Source organism: Palaemon carinicauda, chromosome 14, assembly GCF_036898095.1.
Source record: "Palaemon carinicauda isolate YSFRI2023 chromosome 14, ASM3689809v2, whole genome shotgun sequence".
In the NCBI taxonomy this organism is placed as follows: Eukaryota; Metazoa; Arthropoda; class Malacostraca; order Decapoda; family Palaemonidae; genus Palaemon; species Palaemon carinicauda.
This window is the reverse complement of record NC_090738.1, coordinates 7,591,225-7,610,093: the sequence shown is the minus strand read 5'-3', so window position 1 is coordinate 7,610,093 and position 18,869 is coordinate 7,591,225. Positions and strand designations below refer to the sequence as shown.

Here is an 18,869-nt window from a genome sequence, read left to right as displayed (position 1 = left end):
GTTTAAATGCTGATTTGTTCCTTAACTTGAATACAAACCTATGCTATTTGTAGAGGTATTACTTCGGCGAAGTTGAAGGGACGAGCCATTAAATTTTAGCGACGGTTAACTATCCATCCCGCTAGTTAGCGGGGGATTAGGGTGGGTAGTTAACTACTCTCACAAACCTGTGACTGTACTTCACTTTACTTTTGGCTTGGAAGGAGAGCGGTTGTTGCCACTCTTGTCTCGGAAGGAGAGCGGTTGTTGCAACTCTTCCTCCTCGCCCATTTTTTGGACTGCCCTTAATCTTTGTCTTTTTAAGTTATGTTTTCTTCTATACAATAATACCTCGGTTCTCGACCATAATTCATTCAGGAATTGTGGGCGAGAACTGATTTGTTTGAAAACCGAAATAATTTTTCCCATAAGACATAATGTAAACTAGATTAATTCGTTCCCAACCACCAGATAAATGTTCACTTTCTAAAACTAAATGTTGTACAGTGGAACCTCTACATACTATTGTCTTTACATATGAGTGTTCCAACATCCGAAGTAAAATTCGATCAAATTTTTGTCTCGACACCCAAAGTCATGCTCCAACATCTGATGTAGATCTTGTTTACGCCGGTAGATGGCAGCACGTCGAATGGACAAGTGTGTATCATGTGGTTGTCCTCTGTTCGGTCTGTTATTAACAGTGTTTATTATCTTCCTTTTCTCACGTTTCCTTTTTTATTTTACTTATAATCATGGTGCCTTAGAAGCTAAGTTTCAGTACAGGTGTTATTAGTGGTGAGAAAAGGAAGAAGGCAATTCTTTCATTAGAATTGAAGTAAGAAATTATAGAAAAACATGAGAGCAGTGTGCATGTGAGTGATCTGGCTAAATAATATGAACGGAATATGTCTACAATCTCGACGATCAGCAAGCAGAAGGCAGCCATTAAAGCAGTCAAACCATCGAAGGGGATCACCATTATTTCAAAACGTCGTAGCAATACCCTGGAAGAGATGGAACGCCTTTTGTTGATAGGGATAAAGAGCAAAGAGATTGTTGGCGATGCGATCACTGAAACGATCATTTGTGAGAAGGGCCAGCGTGATGAACAGAAAGAAAGAAAGTAAGTGAAGCAAAGAAAACTAAGATAGCATTAACTAGCTCTTTTTAAAAAGTCCTCTCTCTATTTCTGAAACAAAAATGTGTTTAGAGTACATATGATTTTTAACAGCATCAACGGGTTGAAAGACAATTAAATGTAATTAAGAAAGTAATTTCAGCGAATCTGAATTCCTTTATTAACTGAAATAAATATAGATACAGTGATGCCTCAGCATACGAAAGTAATCCGTTCTGAATACGGTTTCGTATGCTGATTTTTTCGTATACCGAGTCGCGTTTTACATGTAAATAGCCTAATCCGTTCCAAGCCTTACGAAAAGACACCTTTTCTTTCATAAACACGCTAAACTGTAGTAATAAACTTGCAATGCAGCCATTTCTATCATTCAATAATTAACCCAACCGTTAAAAACAGCCTACTTAATCTATTCCAGAAACCACCATGAGATTATTCAATAATGTAGCTATAGCCTAGTTATCCCCTCCAAGCCCTAAGAAAATGGTCCGTTTTCTTTACTACTGTATAAAAGTTACGTTACTGTATGTAAAGCATTTGGATCAGTGAAGGTGTATTGTTACCTGTACACCTAAATTAAGGGTTGATACCCTGAAAAAAAAGATACAGTTAATTAACAAAAAAGTTGAAACTTACCTTTTGATTGAGACGATGTCTGATAACGAAGTTGCGGCAGAGGAGGATGGCATAAGGCAGAAAACGTAACAAGTGACAGACTACGTACAATAATTTACACACTTAACACACTAACACTTAACATTATGTATGGAAAACTATAAAATTACTTTAACATTTAACGATAACATAAAACTTAAAATTGAATTTTTTTTTTTTGCTTTTTTTTAACTACATTTTTTACATTTGCTAAATTTCTGCTACTTCTTTATCACTCTCTTTTTTCTGTTTCTTTTCTTTACTTTCACCTTAAACTTCTTCATCACTTCCTCTTTTCTGTTTCTTTTCTTCACTTTCACCTTCGTCTTGGCCTACTAATACTGCTGGCCTCTTTAATAAGAAACTATCCATGGAAGCTTGTTTCTGCCTACTTTTCAGCACATTTCTAAAATGCGTTAGGCAAACGTCATTGCAGTGTTGAAGCGCACGGTTGGTATAAACTTTGTCTGGATGTTCCTTTTCGACGTAGTCTGCCATTTTATGGAAACAGGCGAGAATTTCCTTAATATCTGCGGTTTTCAAAGGTCTAACATCCTCCTCATCACCGCTAGAGAACTGCTCTTGAGCAACACTCACTTGCATCGTCTCCAACTCCTTCAGGTCATCCGTCATCAACTCCTCGTGGTACTCCTTGATAAGTTCATCTATATCTTCGGCACTAACTTCCAGCCCCATGGACGTACCAAGATGTACGGTGTCAGCCACCTCAGACTGCTGAATGGGTTCAGGATCGTCAACGATCTCGGCTTCGCCTCCAGGCTTCCCGAAACCCTCAAAGTCTCGTGCAGAGACAACATCAAGCCACAGCTTTCTCCAACAGGAGTTCAGGGTACGCCTCGAAACTTCCTGCCAAACGAGATCGATAAGTCTGAGGCATATCACAATGTTAAAATGATCTTTCCAGAATTCCCGCAGAGTGAGGTTTGTACTTACTGTGACTTGGAAACATCTCCGGAAGAGATGCTTCGTGTACAATTTTTTGAAATTAGAAATAACTTGCTGGTCCATGGGCTGGAGGAGAGGGTGGTGTTAGGCGGTAGATACAGGATCTTTATGAAGGAATATTCGGCCAAAAGATGTTCCTCGAGGCCAGGAGGGTGAGCTAGAGCATTGTCCAATACCAGCAGACATTTCATAGGGAGGCGCTTTTCTTCCAAGTATTTTCGGACAGTCGGACCGAAGCAGACATTCACCCAATCAATGAAAAGTTGCCTCGTTACCCAGGCTTTAGCATTCGCCCTCCACATCACAGGAAGGTTTTCCTTGATAACTTTGTGGGCTTTGAAGGCTCGGGGAGTTTCAGAATGGTACACCAGCAGGGGCTTTATCTTACAGTCCCCACTGGCGTTTGCGCAAAAAGCAAGGGTAAGCCTGTCCTTCATAGGCTTATGTCCGGGTAGCCTCTTCTCCTTCGCCATGATGAACGTTCGACGAGGCATTTTCTTCCAGAAAAACCCAGTTTCGTCGCAATTGAAAACTTGCTGCAAACTGTAGCCTTCCTGCAGAGTCAACTCATCAAACGTTTTAACGAAGGCTTCGGCGGCCTTCGTGTCTGAGCTGGCAGCCTTCCCATGCCGTACCACTCAATGAATACCAGTCCTTCCCTTGAATTTCTCGAACCACCCCCGAGAAGCCTTGAACTCTGGGGGTTCTTGCTGGGATGTTCCTTCTCCTGCCACTTCTTCGGCCTGAGAACGCACGAGATCACCGAAAATGGCGGAGGCCTTCTGGCAAATTGTAGTCTCGGTGATGGTGTCTCCTGAGATCTCTCTGTCTTTGATCCACACAAGAAGCAGCCTCTCCATCTCGTCATGCACGTGGGTTCTCTTGTTGGAGAAAACAGTGACGCCCATAAAAGGTGTCGCTGCTTTGATGGCCACCTTCTGCTTCAGGATGGTGCCTATCGTAGACGGATTCCGGCCATACTCCGTGGCAATCACACTTAAACACATGCCAGACTCGTACTTTTTCACGATTTCGAGTTTCGTCTCCATTGAGAGCATTGTCTTCTTCTTTCCTTCAGCAACATTCTTGGGACCCATGGCTACAGTATTAAGCTCAATAATACACTATGTACGTTATATACTATGTAGTAAACACTAATACAGTACAGTGCACAGTAAAGAATGTTTAATAACGATAACACGTGGCGTACGAATGTATTTAACACTACGTCAAACAAGCGAAAGCACACGAAGTCAATGTTAACGATACCGCAGTCGGAACGAAAAGAGAGAGAGAGAGAGATGAACGCCCATGCGTAAGCAAGGTGGGATAGTTGCTGACCAATAGGAAAGCAGGATCTTATGGCGGCAGCTAGCATCTGAGTAGGGAGATAACCAATGGGTGAGCGGGAGGCTGTGAGTGAGTTTACCCAAGTTCAAAGTCTGGCGGCGTGCGCTTTTTAAAATTACTCTCAGCGACGAGTTGGGATCTCGTAATCTTTTCGTATCCTGAAATTTTTTTCGTATACTGGGGCATAAAAATCTTCGTATCGCTTTTCGTACCCTGAATTTTTCGTAAACAGAAACTTTCGTATCCAGAGGTATCACTGTAATTTGTATTTTTCCTAATGATACAAACCTGTAGCTATTTACAGTATGCAAATTAGCCTGTCATCACCTGTCCCCGGAGAAATCCTGCCTGCAATCAAAAGTGTTGCGACAACATTAGTGTGTGAGTGAGCAGGTTAGTGGGTTACACCCCCCCCCTGACAACTGTTGGGTGGGTAGTTATATACCTTGCTTTAAAGTCTCATGGCTAGTCTTCCAACTTTGCCAAAAGTATAATCCCTATAGATAGCTACAGGTTTCTATAGTTAGAAAAATACAAATTACTTTCAAATTTGTTATATCTTAATTTTTCATTACTTCTTTTGTAGTTTATTCATATGTTTCCTTTCCTCAATGGGGTTTCCTTTCACTAATGCACTATTTTTCCTTGTTGGAGCCCTTGGGCTTATAGCATCTTACTTTTCCTAGTAAGATTATAGCTTAGCTTGTAATAATAATAATAATAATAATAATGATAATAATATGTAGAAACTAAATTTTAACTAGGAAAACATGTGTTTAAGGGCCCGACCGGAATGCCAATATATGGGGGTATAGGAAAAAAAACACAAAATCTTGAAAAAATTCTCTGAGCTTCGTATGGCCATGGAGAATGCCTATATGAAATATTTTGTCAAAATTCCTCTTACTTTCATAGTCACAGGGTGATTAGTAAAAGTAACTCAATAAACCAAAAACATTGTTCCCTACAACAAAATGCAGTATTTCTTGTTATTGTAAATTTTGTTAATTATTACATTTTAATGTAAAAGAAATTGTGAACAATGTTTCACAAGGTGATGTATTACTCAATTGATTACACCCTTCGCCCTCCAGTCCTACCTCAAACCTCATAGAGAATACATGTCTGAGTTTGACCTCTGACATTCACTCATTTTCTAAATTGTTTTTCTCGTTTTTGGCAAGAATTTTACCATTTCAAAGAGGAAAAGACAATTTCAACATCTTGCTAACATAAGGAAGAAGAAAATTCAGTCTATTTTGAGTTCATTAATGGGTAATATCGGTAGAGACGCAGAGAGAGAGGGAGAGATGTGGATGGAGGAGCGGCTGCCTTGCCTAACAGGAGCCAAAAGAAGCAAAATGTTTTCAAAAGGATCTTCATTTATGATTAAATTATGATAAATAACTTTTTCATATATCAATATCCAAAAAGGAACATCAAATTCATAATAATCAGGATTTATTAATATTGTCTTTGTAAAAATACAAAGAAACACTTTGAACACTATCTGACATTCACTAATTTTTACGTTTTTTTTTACACTATCTGACATTCACTAATTTTTATGTTTTTTTTTTCTCGTTTTCGGCAAGAATTTTATCATTTCAAAGAGGAAAAGTCAATTTCAACATCCTGCTAACATAAGGAAGAAGAAAATTCACTCTTATAAGAGTTCAGAAGTGGTTAATGTCGGTAGTGACGCAGAGAGAGAGAGAGTAGTGTGGATGGAGGAGCGGCCGCCTTGCCTGACAGGAGCCAAAAGAAGCATGATATTGATCAAAAGGATCTTCATTTATGATTAGATTATGATAAATAACTTTGTTTTCGTTTTTTAATATCCAAAAAGGAACATAGAATTCATCATAATCAGGATTTTTTAATATTGTCCTTGTAGAAATACAAAGAAAAACTTCTAACACCAGTACTGTATTTCAAATCTATACTTATTGACCTTCAAATTTGATCTTCTCCCTTAGTTTTGAAGATATACCATTGAAATTTGGTATATAACTTAGGAAGACATCACAAAACAATCAAATGTTGCCCTTTTTTTTGCAATTTTTTTTCTTAATTTTTTCTCCGATTTTTAGGGTTTATTTTTTTACCATAATAAAAAAAATCATATCTAGGAAAAAAATTACTTCTAAAAAAAAAAAAAATTCATTTTATTGAAGGTCTACATCAGGTCTATGTAGGGTAATAATCCCAGGTCTTGATATTAATTATCAAGGGAGAAGATAGAATTTGAAAAACACTAATTTTCAGGATAATTCGCCCTGGTGTCGCAAAACCGAAGGTCAGAGGCAAAACACTATGCAGGTTGGAGAGGTCCCAAGTCACCTTATTAAGTGGTATAAATGTCATAGTCCTGTCCTTAAAAAAATGGCATTTATCCTGAAAATAAATGTTTCAAATTCTATCTCCTAACTTGTTAATTAATATTAGGACCTGGTATTACTACCCTGTATAAACCTGATGTAGACCTCCAATCAAATGAAGAGTTTTTTTTAAGTAATTTTTTTTGCAAGATATGAATTTTTTCATTATAAAGAATAAACCCTAAAAATCAAGGAAAAAAATCTAGAAAAAACTGAAACAAAAGATGGAAAAAATGCAACATTTGATTGTTTTAGAATGTCTTTCTAAGATATATACCAAATTTCCATGCTATATCTTTAAAACTAAGGAAGAAGATAGAATTTGAAGGTCAATAAGTATAGTTTTGAGATACTGGTATTCAAAGTTTTTCTTTGTATTTTTACAAAGACAGTATTAATAGATCATGATTATTATGAATTTTATGTTCCTTTTTGGATATTAATAAATTAAAACAAAGTTATTTATCATAATTTAATCATAAATGAAGATCCGTTTTCTCAATATCCTGCTTCTATAGGCGAGATGGTCACTCCATCATCATCTTTGTCCTTCACTAATTCTGCTAATTTTGCCAATATTACCTCCCCCTGAACTCTTACTAGAGTGAATTTTCTTCTTCCTTATGTTAGTGAGATGTTGAAATTGTCTTTCCCCCTTAGGCATGATGTAATTCTTGCCAAAACCGATAGAAACAGACGTAGAAACGAGTGAATGTCAGAGGTCAAACTCAAACGTGTATTCTCTATGAGGTTTGTGCTACGACTGAAGGCTGGAGGGTGTAATTATACTGTAATACATCGTCTTGTGACTCATAGAATCTATACATATACAATTGCTCACAATTTGTTTTATATTAAAATGTAATAATTATCAAAATTTATGATAACAAGAAATACTGCATTTTCATGTAGGGAACAACGTTTTTGGTTTATTATTATTATTATTGTTATTATTATTATTATTATTATTATTATTATTATTATTATTATTATTATTATTATTATTATTATTATTAGCAGCCAAGCAACAACCCTAGTTGGAAAAGCAAGATGCTATATGCCCAAGGCCTCCAACAGGGAAAAATAGCCCAGTGAGGAAAGGAAATAAATAAACTATGAGAAAAAATTGAAAATAGATTATTCTAAAAACAGTAACTACATCAAAACAGATATGTCACATATAAAATATAAAAAGGCTTATGTCAGCATGTTCAACTTGAAAACATTTGCAGTAACTTTGAACTTTTGAAGTTCTACTGATTCAACTACCCAATTAGGAAGATCATTCCACAACTTGCTCACAACTGGAATAAAACTTCTAGAATACTGTGTAGTATTGAGCCTTATGATGGAGAAGCCCTAACTATTAGAATTAACTGCCTGCCTAGTATTACGAACAGGATGGAACTGTCCGGGAAGATCTGAATGTAAACAATGGGCAGTATTATGATAAATCTTATGTAACATGCTTAATGAACTAATTGAACGGCGATACCAAAGATTTATATCTAGATCAGGAACAAGAAATTTAATTGACTGTAAGTTTCTGTCCAACAAATTAAGAGAAGAATCAGCAGCTGAAGACCAGACTGGAGAACATACTCGAAACAGGGTAGAATGAAAGAATTAAAACTCTTCCTCAGAATAAATTGATAATCAAAAATCTTAAAAGACTTTCTCAATAAGCCATTTTTTTGTGCAATTGAAGAAGGCACAGACCTAATGTGTTTCTCAAAAGTGAATTTGCTGTCAAGAATCACCTAAACTTTTAAGTCATATGAAATAAAAGAAACTTTATCAATGCTGAGATCCGGATGTTAAGGAGCCACTGTCCTTGACCTACGTACAATCATACTTTGAGTTTTGTTAGGATTCATCTTCATACCTCATAATTTGCACCATGCACTAATTATAGCTAGATCTCTATTAAGGGATTCTTCAGCCCAAGATCTATATTCAGGAGATGGAATTGATGCACAGAGAGTAGCATCATCTCCATATGCAACAAATTTGTTTTCTAGGCCAAACCACATGTCTTGTATATAGTATGAAAAGTAATGGGCCAAGAACACTACCCTGTGGAACACCAGATATCCCTTTTACCAATTACCCTGTAACTATGAAGTAAGAGGAATTTTGACAAAATATTTCGTGTACGTATTCTCCATTGCCATACGAAGTTCGGCAAATTTTTTCATGATTTTTGTGTTTTTCTTCCTATACCCCCATATATTAGGATACCGGCTGGCCCCCTTAAGTCTATTGAAAGGAAAGGAAACAGGAATTTTTTGAGGTGTTAGATGTAAACAGGGATATAAGCTAGCTTCAAGAGAGAAGCAATATGAACATGATGGGAGGTTCATAGAAGTAATTGTATACTTTATTAAACTATCCAAAACTGGTGTATTGTCAGTTGTTCCAACACAAATACTTACCGAGAACTACTTTTCTTGGAGTCACTTGTGAATCCCTCAATCTCGACCAAGGTTTTTCCCGCCGTTACCCCCCTTACTCCGCTCTACATAGGCTTACCCTCGCCGCCAGAGAATGCGCCCTGAGGGCAGGATTAGGGCAGGTCACTGCTTCTCTGGGTCAGCGTTCTCATTAAGTTCCTTGGTCGTGAGCAGTACACAGCTCACTCTCGTCTCTCTCGATCCTTTGGCGCGTTTGTGTTCCACGTGTTTCCAGCGTGGGGACTTGTGTTTTTGCGTAGTGCGTTATTCGCAAGTGTTACAGTGCGTTCTCCCTGTGTATATCCCCAGTGTACGTATAGCTCACTAGTGTTGTGCCATTCGTGTGCGAACGATGGAGCATGTGCGCCGTTGCCCTGGGCCTAGAGCCAGAAAGTCGTGTGGGGCTTTCCTCTCAAAGCCAGAGGTAGACCCTCACTCCCTTTGTTCCACGTGTAGGGGGAAAGTTTGCTCCTCCGCGGACACGTGTCCGGAGTGCGTAAGTTGGGATGATATCCAGTGGGTACGCTACGGTACCAAAAAGAAGAAATCTTCTAAGCGTTCCCCCAGGAAGATTAGTGTCGTTTCTTCGTTACCGTTGGCCAGTGATCGGTCCGACGAAGCCTCGGCTTCTCCGTCTCCTTCGCAGAGGAGAGGGCAAGAAGCCTCCAGTGTTGTAGAAAGTTAAGGCGTTCTTCCCAGGGAACCCAGTGCGAGGGAAGAACCAAGGGCGGGCCCCTCTAGGGCTAACGAAGGGTCCGGTAGTGCTTCGGGTGAATCAGGCCTTGTGGTGGGGGGCCACGCGTCCTCTGAAGACCCCGTATGGGGCAGTGTTGTTGTTTCAGAGCCTCCTCCGCCCTCGTGGGCCGGTGCGTCGGGCTCTCCCCCGCCAGGGGACAGCCAAACTAGAGTTCGCCGCCCGAGTAGCGATGCCTTCGGGTGGAAGTTGCCGAAGACGCCAGGGAGGTCACCGCTAAGAATGGACGTGACCCTGGACCCCTGGCCCCCTGGCATGGATAGATTAGACTCTGTGCCGACGATCTCCACGGCGGTTCCCGAGGACTTCCTCCAGCATTCAATCTCGGACGCCCGGCGGCGAGGAAATTCCCCCGCGGATCACGCTGGCAGCCGTTACGCGAGGAACGTGGCGCCGTCGGACTCGTCAGAGGTAGACTCATCCTCCGAGGAAGAAGTCAGGGGGAAACGACGCAGGAGAAGGGAGCTGTCCGAGAGCGATCATTCCCGTTCTAGGTCAAGGTCGCGGCCTAGCAAGAAGCGCTCCTGCTCCCATTCCCGTAAGTGTAGGAGAAATGTCTCTCCCGGTGGCGCCTGGGTCTACGTACCTTCAGGAGAGTCCAAGAGGCTCCATTCACCAGACCCTCGTTCCAGTGAACGTGCGTCTAGGCTGCCGCTCTCTACGCACAGCCTAGAACCGCGCGACCTGGCACGCAGGAAAGACCTCTCACAGAAGCATAAGTCCTCGAGGCCTCCGGTTCACCCCGCCCAGCGGGGGGAAACGCGCTTCTTTGCAGGCAGCCTGACCGAACCAGCCCAGCTGGTGCGGTCATCGAGTAAGAAGGAACGGTTCCCGTTGTCAGGTCAGCCCACCGGGACCGTGACTTCCGCTTCCAGAGCCTTCGGGCAACCGAGGGCCCTCCCTGAGCCGGTGGTACCCACCTTGCAGCGAGATCCACCCTCTTACGGAGCTCCCTACGGTTACAGGTCGGCCCCCCTGGACCCAAGGGCGGGACGACCGGTCTGCCGAACCAGCAACCCGGCGCCCCTACTCCAGGCCGAGGCCTCGGCTGACGGAGGAGAAGCTCCCCCGTCGGAGGACTCCGCATACAGAAGAGTGGTGGGCCTCATCAGGAGGCACCATGGGATTACAGAACCCTCGGCGCCTAATGGGAATTCCTGGAGATCAAGCCTCCTGAGAATTACACATCAAGACGCCCTTCCGAAGTCCTCCCTGGCCCTGCCTCTTGCCCCAGACCTAGTACTAGGGCAAGAGTACATAGACAACTTGGTGGCCAGCAATGCGGAAGCCCCCAAGTCCCAGAGTGCCTCGAAACTGCTCCAGGGCCTCAAAGCACAAGGGAAAGTATACATTCCAGAAGGGCGGCGCCCAGGCCCCTGTAGAGTGGACCCGGCCTTGGACATCCTAGGACAAGGCGGCTCAGACGAAAGGGCCTCGTCAGCCCCGGTTTCCTTCTCTCCTACGGAAGCCGCCATGATGGAGGAGATGTCGCGGGACCTGGTTAACGTCTCCTCATGGCTGGACTGGTGGGCCTCCACTTTAGTAAACGTGCAAGCCTCCATCGACCCCAAAGATCCTGAGCAGCAGAACCTCCTGGCGGACCTTCTCACCTCCGGGGGGAAAACTCTGAAGTTTCTAGCGTACCAGGCGCTCGCCCCGACGGCCAACTGGGTACTAAGGAAACGAGACACGGTACTAGCTAAGGTGTCGAGGATGATCCCAGACAGAGAGGCCCGAGCTGTTCGTAGCCTACCCTTGTGGGGTGAGTCTCTGTTCCCATTAAAAGAGCTGGAAAACCTAATGGAGAAAGTGTCCAAGAAGAAAGAGGCCAACGTCCCCAGACAGGCGTCATCTAGAAGGCCGCCTCAGATAGCGCCGTGACTCCTCAGGCCGCCCCCAACACTTCGAGGAGGGACGCCCCTTCCTCCTCCTGGACAACAACTCCTCAGCCCTCCCGCAGAGGAGCACCAGCTTCTTCCAGCTCCTTCAGGTCGGGTTACTCCGCCTTTAAGAGAGGCAGATCAGGCCGCCCCTCTAGGAGAAGGTAGAGGGAGAGGCCCCCTACTCCCGCCCAAGCCTCGGGTTGGGGGATGCCTCAGACCGCATTGGCAAGCATAGAAAGCACAAGGAGCGGATCCTTGGACGGTGTCCGTCCTGAAGGAAGGCTACAGGCTCCCCTTCATAGCGGACCCACCCCCCTCTTATTCCAGCCAGCCAGACAGAATGGTTGGCCCCCAGGGACCCGATGAAAAGGGCCACCCTTCCAGAGGAGATTTCCTCCATGTTGGAGAAGGGGGCCATGGAAGAGGTCCTTCTCCCAGGCCCAGGCTTCTACAGCCGCCTGTTCCTGGTAGAGAAAGCAACGGGGTGGTGGAGACCCGTGATAGACCTGTCGGCCCTCAACAAGTTCGTCAAGAAGACGGACTTCAAGATGGACACCCCAAAATCCGTCCTGATGTCCTTGAGGGAGAAAGATTACATGATGACGGTCGACCTCAAGGACGCATACTTCCAGGTCCCTGTCCACCCGTCGAGTCGGAAGTTCCTCCGGGTAAAATGGGGTTCCCAGATCCTGCAGTTCTAGACCCTTTGCTTCGGTCTGTCGACGGCCCCTCAAGTGTTCACGAGGGTCTTCGCGACAGTCTCAGTGTGGGCTCACGAACGGGGTATCCGTCTCATCAGATACCTAGACGACTGGTTGCTCCTTTCCAACTCAAAGGCCTTCTTGGAGGAGCAAGGGAGAAACCTCCTCCAGTTCTGCAGGAATCTGGGAATCGTAATCAATCTGGAAAAGTCGAACTTAACACCATCCAACAGAATGGGATACTTGGGGATGACGTTGGATACCGTGCAGGGGAAGGTTTTCCCCTCGGAGGATACCGTGCAGGGGAAGGTTTTCCCCTCGGAAGACAGGATACGGAACCTCAAGCACATCATTCAGCCGTTCCTGTCAGAACATTCCAGGAGGGCGAGAGACTGGCAGAGACTGATAGGTCACCTGGTCTCATTGGAGAAACTGGTTCCCCAAGGGAGGATGAGGCTCAGACCCATTCAATGGAACCTCAAGAGCCTCTGGTCCCAGACAGGCTCTCAGAAGGCGTTAATTCCAATCCTTCCAGACACGAGAACCTCCCTAGAATGGTGGCACTGCCAGTCGAACTCCCTCGAGGGGATGCCCCTCGGGTCCAGTCCCCCCGAGTACCTCCTGTTCACAGATGCCTCCAACCAAGGGTGGGGGGCCCACCTTCTGGAAGAGACAGCAAGCGGTACCTGGTCGGAGAGCGAAAAGCGTCTCCACATCAATGTCCTAGAACTAAGAGCAGTCCAGAAGGCATGTCTTCACTTTGCAAGTCGGCTAAAGGGAAACACCGTGGCGTTAATGTGCGACAACGCCACGGTAGTGCCCTACATAAAGAAGCAAGGGGGCATGAGATCGAAAGAACTGTGCGACCTCGCCATAAGCATCCTACATTGGGCGGACGAGCAGCAAGTGGTGCTGCTAGCAAGGTTCATCCCCGGGAAGAAAAACGTGCTAGCCGACGGCCTCGGCAGAATGGGTCAAATAGTGGGGACAGAGTGGTCTCTACACCCAGAAGTAGCCAGACTCATCATTCAACGCTGGGGCTCCCCGGTGATGGACCTCTTTGCAACAAAGCTCAACGCCCAACTACCGGTCTATTGCTCCCCGGTCCCAGACCAAAAGGCAGCCCTAGAAGACGCCTTCCAGCACAAGTGGGACAACCTGGACGTGTACGCTTTTCCCCCCTTCACGTTGATAAGGCAGGTACTCAACAGAGTAAGGGCCTCCCGAAACCTAAGGATGACTTTGGTAGCGCCCTGGTGGCCGGAGAGAGAGTGGTTCGCGGACCTAAAAGACCTAGCGAGCCAACCGCCTTGGCCTCTGCCCGCCAGGTCAGACCTCCTGCACCAACCGCACTTCCTCAGGCTCCACGACAACCCTCTCTCTCTTCGCCTTCACGCCTGGAGACTATCGAGCGGCTCTTGAAGAAGGAGGGGTACTCCTCCGCCACAGCTAAGAGAATGTCCCTATACCTGAGGAAATCCTCTACCGCGGTATACCAGACGAAGTGGGCCTCCTTCACGAAGTGGTGCTCGGAGAAACACATTAGACCTCTTAAAGCTTCGGTCCCGGACATAGCTGAGTTTCTGGTGTATCTTAGAGATAAAGTGGGAAGGTCAATCCCAGCCATTAAAGGAGTTCGAGCCGCCTTAGGCCAAGTCTTCCTCCTGAAAGGCATCGACATGGGGACCTCGAGACACATAGCGATGCTGATTAGGAGTTTCGAGCAGTCCTGCCCCCCTCAAGCTAGGAGAGTGCCCAGGTGTGACCTAGCCAAGGTCTTGAAGATGCTAAGTCTTCCTCCCTTTGAACCCCTGAAAGATATCGGGGACAAAGACCTCACCCTCAAGACCGTCTTCTTGCTAGCCTTAGCTTCGGCTAAGAGAGTGGGCGAGATCCATGGTCTGTCTTACGACGTTTCGCACTCCAAAGGGTGGAAAGAAGTGTCCTTCAGGTTCGTGCCCTCCTTTGTGGCGAAGACTCAGAACCCAGCAGTCTGGGACCCGAGGTTTGAAGGTTTCTCAATTCCGGCCATTCCCAAGACGGGCATTACGGAAGACTTGAAGTTATGCCCAGTACGGATGCTCAGAAAGTACCTGGAAAGGACAGCTCATCTCCGACCAGGTACCAAGAACCTCTTCGTTTCCACAGGTGTTAATAGGAAAGTTAATAGAAGTTTCCAAGAACACCATTTCCTTCTGGCTGAGACAAGTCATCGCTAGAACCTATGAAGAGGATAGAATGGCAGTGCCAGGCACTCCCCGCCCCCATGACATCAGGGGTCTGAGCACCTCCTTGGCCTTTGAGAGAAACATGGCGGTGGGGCAGATCCTGCAGGCAGGCACTTGGTCGCACCAGTCGACCTTTACTGCCCACTACCTCAAGGATTATTCAAGAAAATCCTTGGACGGGTTCTCCATTGGGACAGTCATTGCCGCCCTCCAAGCTGTGTAGCGGTAGGCCAGAAGCTGTCCCCAACGGTGAACAAATTCTTCGCGACTACATCAGGAGAAAATCGCCAGAAGAAATTTTAAGAGGTGAGTCTTAGATAATAGCGTAAGGTTCCGCAGTTACCCTCACTCCGCACTCTGATAGGCCCCGCATTCCATAGCCCTCTAGGCACTATGTGCCGAGTCAAGTGTCAGAATAGCACTCCCGCCTCCTAAAGTATAAGTCTCCAAGAAAAGTAGTTCTTGGTAAGTATTTGTGTTGGAACAAATCAAAAATTTTAAATAATTTTTATTTTTCCTAACATACTTACCGAGAACTACTTTTCGGGTAATGGCCCTCCCTTCCGTCCCCGAGTGCCATCCTTCCATTGCCAAGTTGGGCTAAGCGACGAACTTAATGAGGACGCTGACCCAGAGAAGCAGTGACCTACCCTAATCCTGCCCTCAGGGCGCATTCTCTGGTGGCGGGGGTAAGCCTATGTAGAGCGGAGTAAAGGGGGTAACGGTGGGAAAAACCTTGGTCGAGATTGAGGGATTCACAAGTGACTCCAAGAAAAGTAGTTCTCGGTAAGTATGTTAGGAAAAATAAAAATTATTTAAAATTTTTGATTTTTAAACACTTTTGTTATTAATATTGGAATAGTGGTTATGCTTTTTATTATTGGAGTATATATTTGCCCTCACTAAATAGTTATGCTATTAACTAGGGTAATTAATAGGAGGGGGAAATTCTTTTATTTAGTTTTCATCAATTTAATTATTTTTAGTATAGTACGAAGTACAATGTACCACTTTAATAAAAGCTATTACCCCTTTACTTGAAAAGACCAACAAAGAATTGACCAGTATAACAATCTTGCTTTTTTACAAGAAATATATAGCTTTAATATTTCAGTTTGGACCTTTGATCAAATATATAAGATATTGTTTCTAGTATGTTTTTAATTCATGATAGTGTGGGCTTTTATTAATTTCTGGGATTTTGTGTAAACAATATGGTGGATACTGTGTTCTAAGACTGTTTCTCAACATATCCTTTCTGTACATGTGAATTACATTGTTATTTCATTGTAGTCTGTGTCTTATCATTCCAGGAATCTACTGATATAAATCAAAATAGTGTTTTATTTGCTTATAGCCTTGTTGAAATTGTTTATAAGTACTATAGATAAATTCTACCTAATATTTAATTAACATGGATTTCTTCCTTACAAACTTTTGATCATAAGATCTCTTATTTGCGGTGAAATAACTCATATGTCGTACTTACCTTGTGAAACTACAGTACTGCTGTTAAAAAGAAATTAAGCTCAGATAATGCAAACCTTGAAAAGCATTTTATGTTTTGAATGCAAGTTAGTTACATGAACAGCACTGCATGTTAGTTTATATGATTTGCAGTACAGTATTACTAACTGATTAGTAATAAGGAGTATTGTTCCATGTTGTCTATAAGGAGTAACATTAATGAGTTTTTTACTTAGAACTTTGTTTGAATCTCTGTTGTAATTGTTAACTGTCATTTTTTTCTTTTTCAACAGTACACCAGTGTTTCAAATAAAACAAGTGCTCTTCATACAGATTGTGAGCATTTATTAGCAGAACAAACAAGATTAACAAACAAGGCTGACACGGTTGAAAGCAAACTTACATATTTCACAGAAGTAGATAAAATCAGCCAGAAACTGAATTCTCCAGCCTTTCAAGTTACAAGTGATGGCTTTATACCATTGTTAGCTAAAATAGATGAATGCATTGGTTATATGAATGGAAACCCATCATTCCTAGAATCTTCTTTGTATCTGGCAAAGTACAAGCACTGCCTAAGTAGAGCTTTAGGGATGGTGAAGTTATATGTGACAAGATCCTTAGAAAATGCTACCCAGCAAGTGTTACCTAAACCAGGTAGTGAAATGCCTTCATCAGACAATGCATCAGTGTTATATTATGGGAAGTTTAGGACTAACGCTCCAAGAATTAAATCTTTAATGGCTGAAATAGAGGACAGAGTTGAAAATAGCCCTGAATACTTAAACTTATTAAGTGATTGCCATCAATGTTACTTTGCTCAACGTCAGACACTTCTGGGCCCGTGTGTGGCTGATGCTGTAACACAGTTGTCCCAGAAATATCAGCGGGACTATTGTTCTTTGGTGCGAAGCGGTTGTGCCTTCCTTGTACATGTATGCGAAGATGAACACACACTTTATTACCAGGTAATTATTGAAGCTTTAGTTATAAATTCATTGATATGTTTCAAGCATTCAATGTATGGAGATAGGTCAAAGGCTATTGAATTTTACTGTATCTTTTCATGGAACAGAATTGGGACAAATTTGGCCACGTATAATGTTAAAAAACTGTTCTTGGAATGTAACCTATTTTAAGTATATTTTTGCTAAAGGCATAAGTTTTGTGAACAATCATGTGGGTAGGTTTATCAATTGAACAGGAAATGTTTTATTTATCAAATTGGTAGGTGTAAGAAAATTCTCTGAAAATATAGATTTTTTGGCCACAAAGATGAACCAGGAAGGATTTTTTATGCTTCATGCAGATTTATTAAGTAATTTGTCATGAATTTTAAATGAGAAAGGTTGCTGTGGAGCAGACATCAGTGCACTTCATGTAATACACTGTAGGTATAGTATTATTAAAGTGTCTTCGCAGTGTTCTTTTCTCCCCCTTGTAGCACCAACTCTCTAGTCTTCTATTATACTTTCATTCTTGCATACATCTTTCATCTTGAAGTCCACCCTTTTTAAAGTTTCAAATTTATATTGCAAATGTGAGGTTACCCCCAATTGCAGTTAGATATTGAAAATATTATGTTTACCTCTGTATAAATATTATTTTCTAAGAAAAAGGAGAACTGCTACTGGTTTCCTAATTTCATGATTGATTTTTGTTTTTTAAAAATAGTTTGGATCATTACATATTTATTCAGCTACATTAAGGGAATAGTACAGTATTATGGAAATAAGCATCCAAGATTTTCAAGAATTAATGCTTGTATTTATTGCGATTTCTTACCATTAATAGTAAATTGGGACATATTTCAAGTAGTAATATTACAGCTTGACTAAGTGTGATTATATTGGTTAATGGTAAATGATGTAGGTTTGTGTTAGAATATATCAAATATATTTGTAATTTTTGCATAGATTTTCTGGAAGCTTAATGGACATATTATTGATACTCATGTAAAGCAAAAAGAAAGGTTTGCAAATTTGTTTTACTTTATTACTGATTTAATGACTTCCATTTTGCTGAATCGTTTTAATTTCCATATGTTATCAACCAACAGTTAAGATATTAATCTTACATTTTCTTTCAGTTCTTTACAGCTCCTACACAAGAATTGGATGCATTCCTCCATGGCCTATGCACGGGTTTGTACGATGTTCTTCGCCCCCTCATCATACACATTGATCATTTAGAAACACTTTCAGAGTTATGCAATATTCTTAGGAGAGGGTAAGTAATTTAATTTTACAATTGATTTAATAATTACAAATGATCTACACAGCCGGTTTGCATCCATTATTGAGATATATTAATTTGGGTTACATCTTTAATACTTCTATTTTTTTTCTTTGTACTAAGAGTTAAATCATATAATATTAACTGAAGTTTCAGTCATGTAGTTGATGCAGTATATTCTATGGTGATTTATTGTGTGTATAGAGAGAGAGAGAGAGAGAGAGAGAGAGAGAGAGAGAGAGAGAGAGAGAGAGAGAGAGAGAGAGAGAGAGAGAATATATATATTAGCCCTAAGTGAAGCATGTTGTAAAGGGATTGGTAAGGAATCTTTAGACCAAGGCAATGTATAAATCTACTCAGGAGGAGTAGGAATGAGGATGACACCAACAACATCAAAGGCATTAACTGAGTGGAGAGCAGTAAATAGTAGATTGTCACTAGCAAAGTTTAAATCAAAGCAGTGCAACATGAGTATCATAGTTTGCCATGCCCCAGCAAATGATTCCCCTGAAGAAAGGAAAGATGAATACTATGAAGAACTGCTGAGTGTAATAGATGAGATCCCAGAGGGAGATATGAAAATTGTGATTTGTGACTTCCATGCTAAAGTTGGAAGGAATGATCAAGAAGGGATAGAGAATGTGATGGGTGTCAAGGGTCTTGGCAAAGTTGCAAAG

At 42.5% G+C, this 18,869-nt stretch overlaps 1 protein-coding gene across 2 annotated transcripts in view; it reads left to right on the top strand.

Moving 5' to 3' along the window:
• Cog3 (conserved oligomeric Golgi complex subunit 3) overlaps positions 1-18,869 on the top strand; it is a 152,086-nt gene that overhangs the window by 79,433 nt on the left and 53,784 nt on the right. For both annotated transcript variants that reach the window (XM_068386773.1, XM_068386774.1), the window contains exons 4-5: positions 16,251-16,925; positions 18,047-18,186. In XM_068386773.1, the coding sequence (XP_068242874.1) occupies positions 16,251-16,925; positions 18,047-18,186 (815 nt within the window). The remainder of the gene's footprint in view (positions 1-16,250; positions 16,926-18,046; positions 18,187-18,869) is intronic.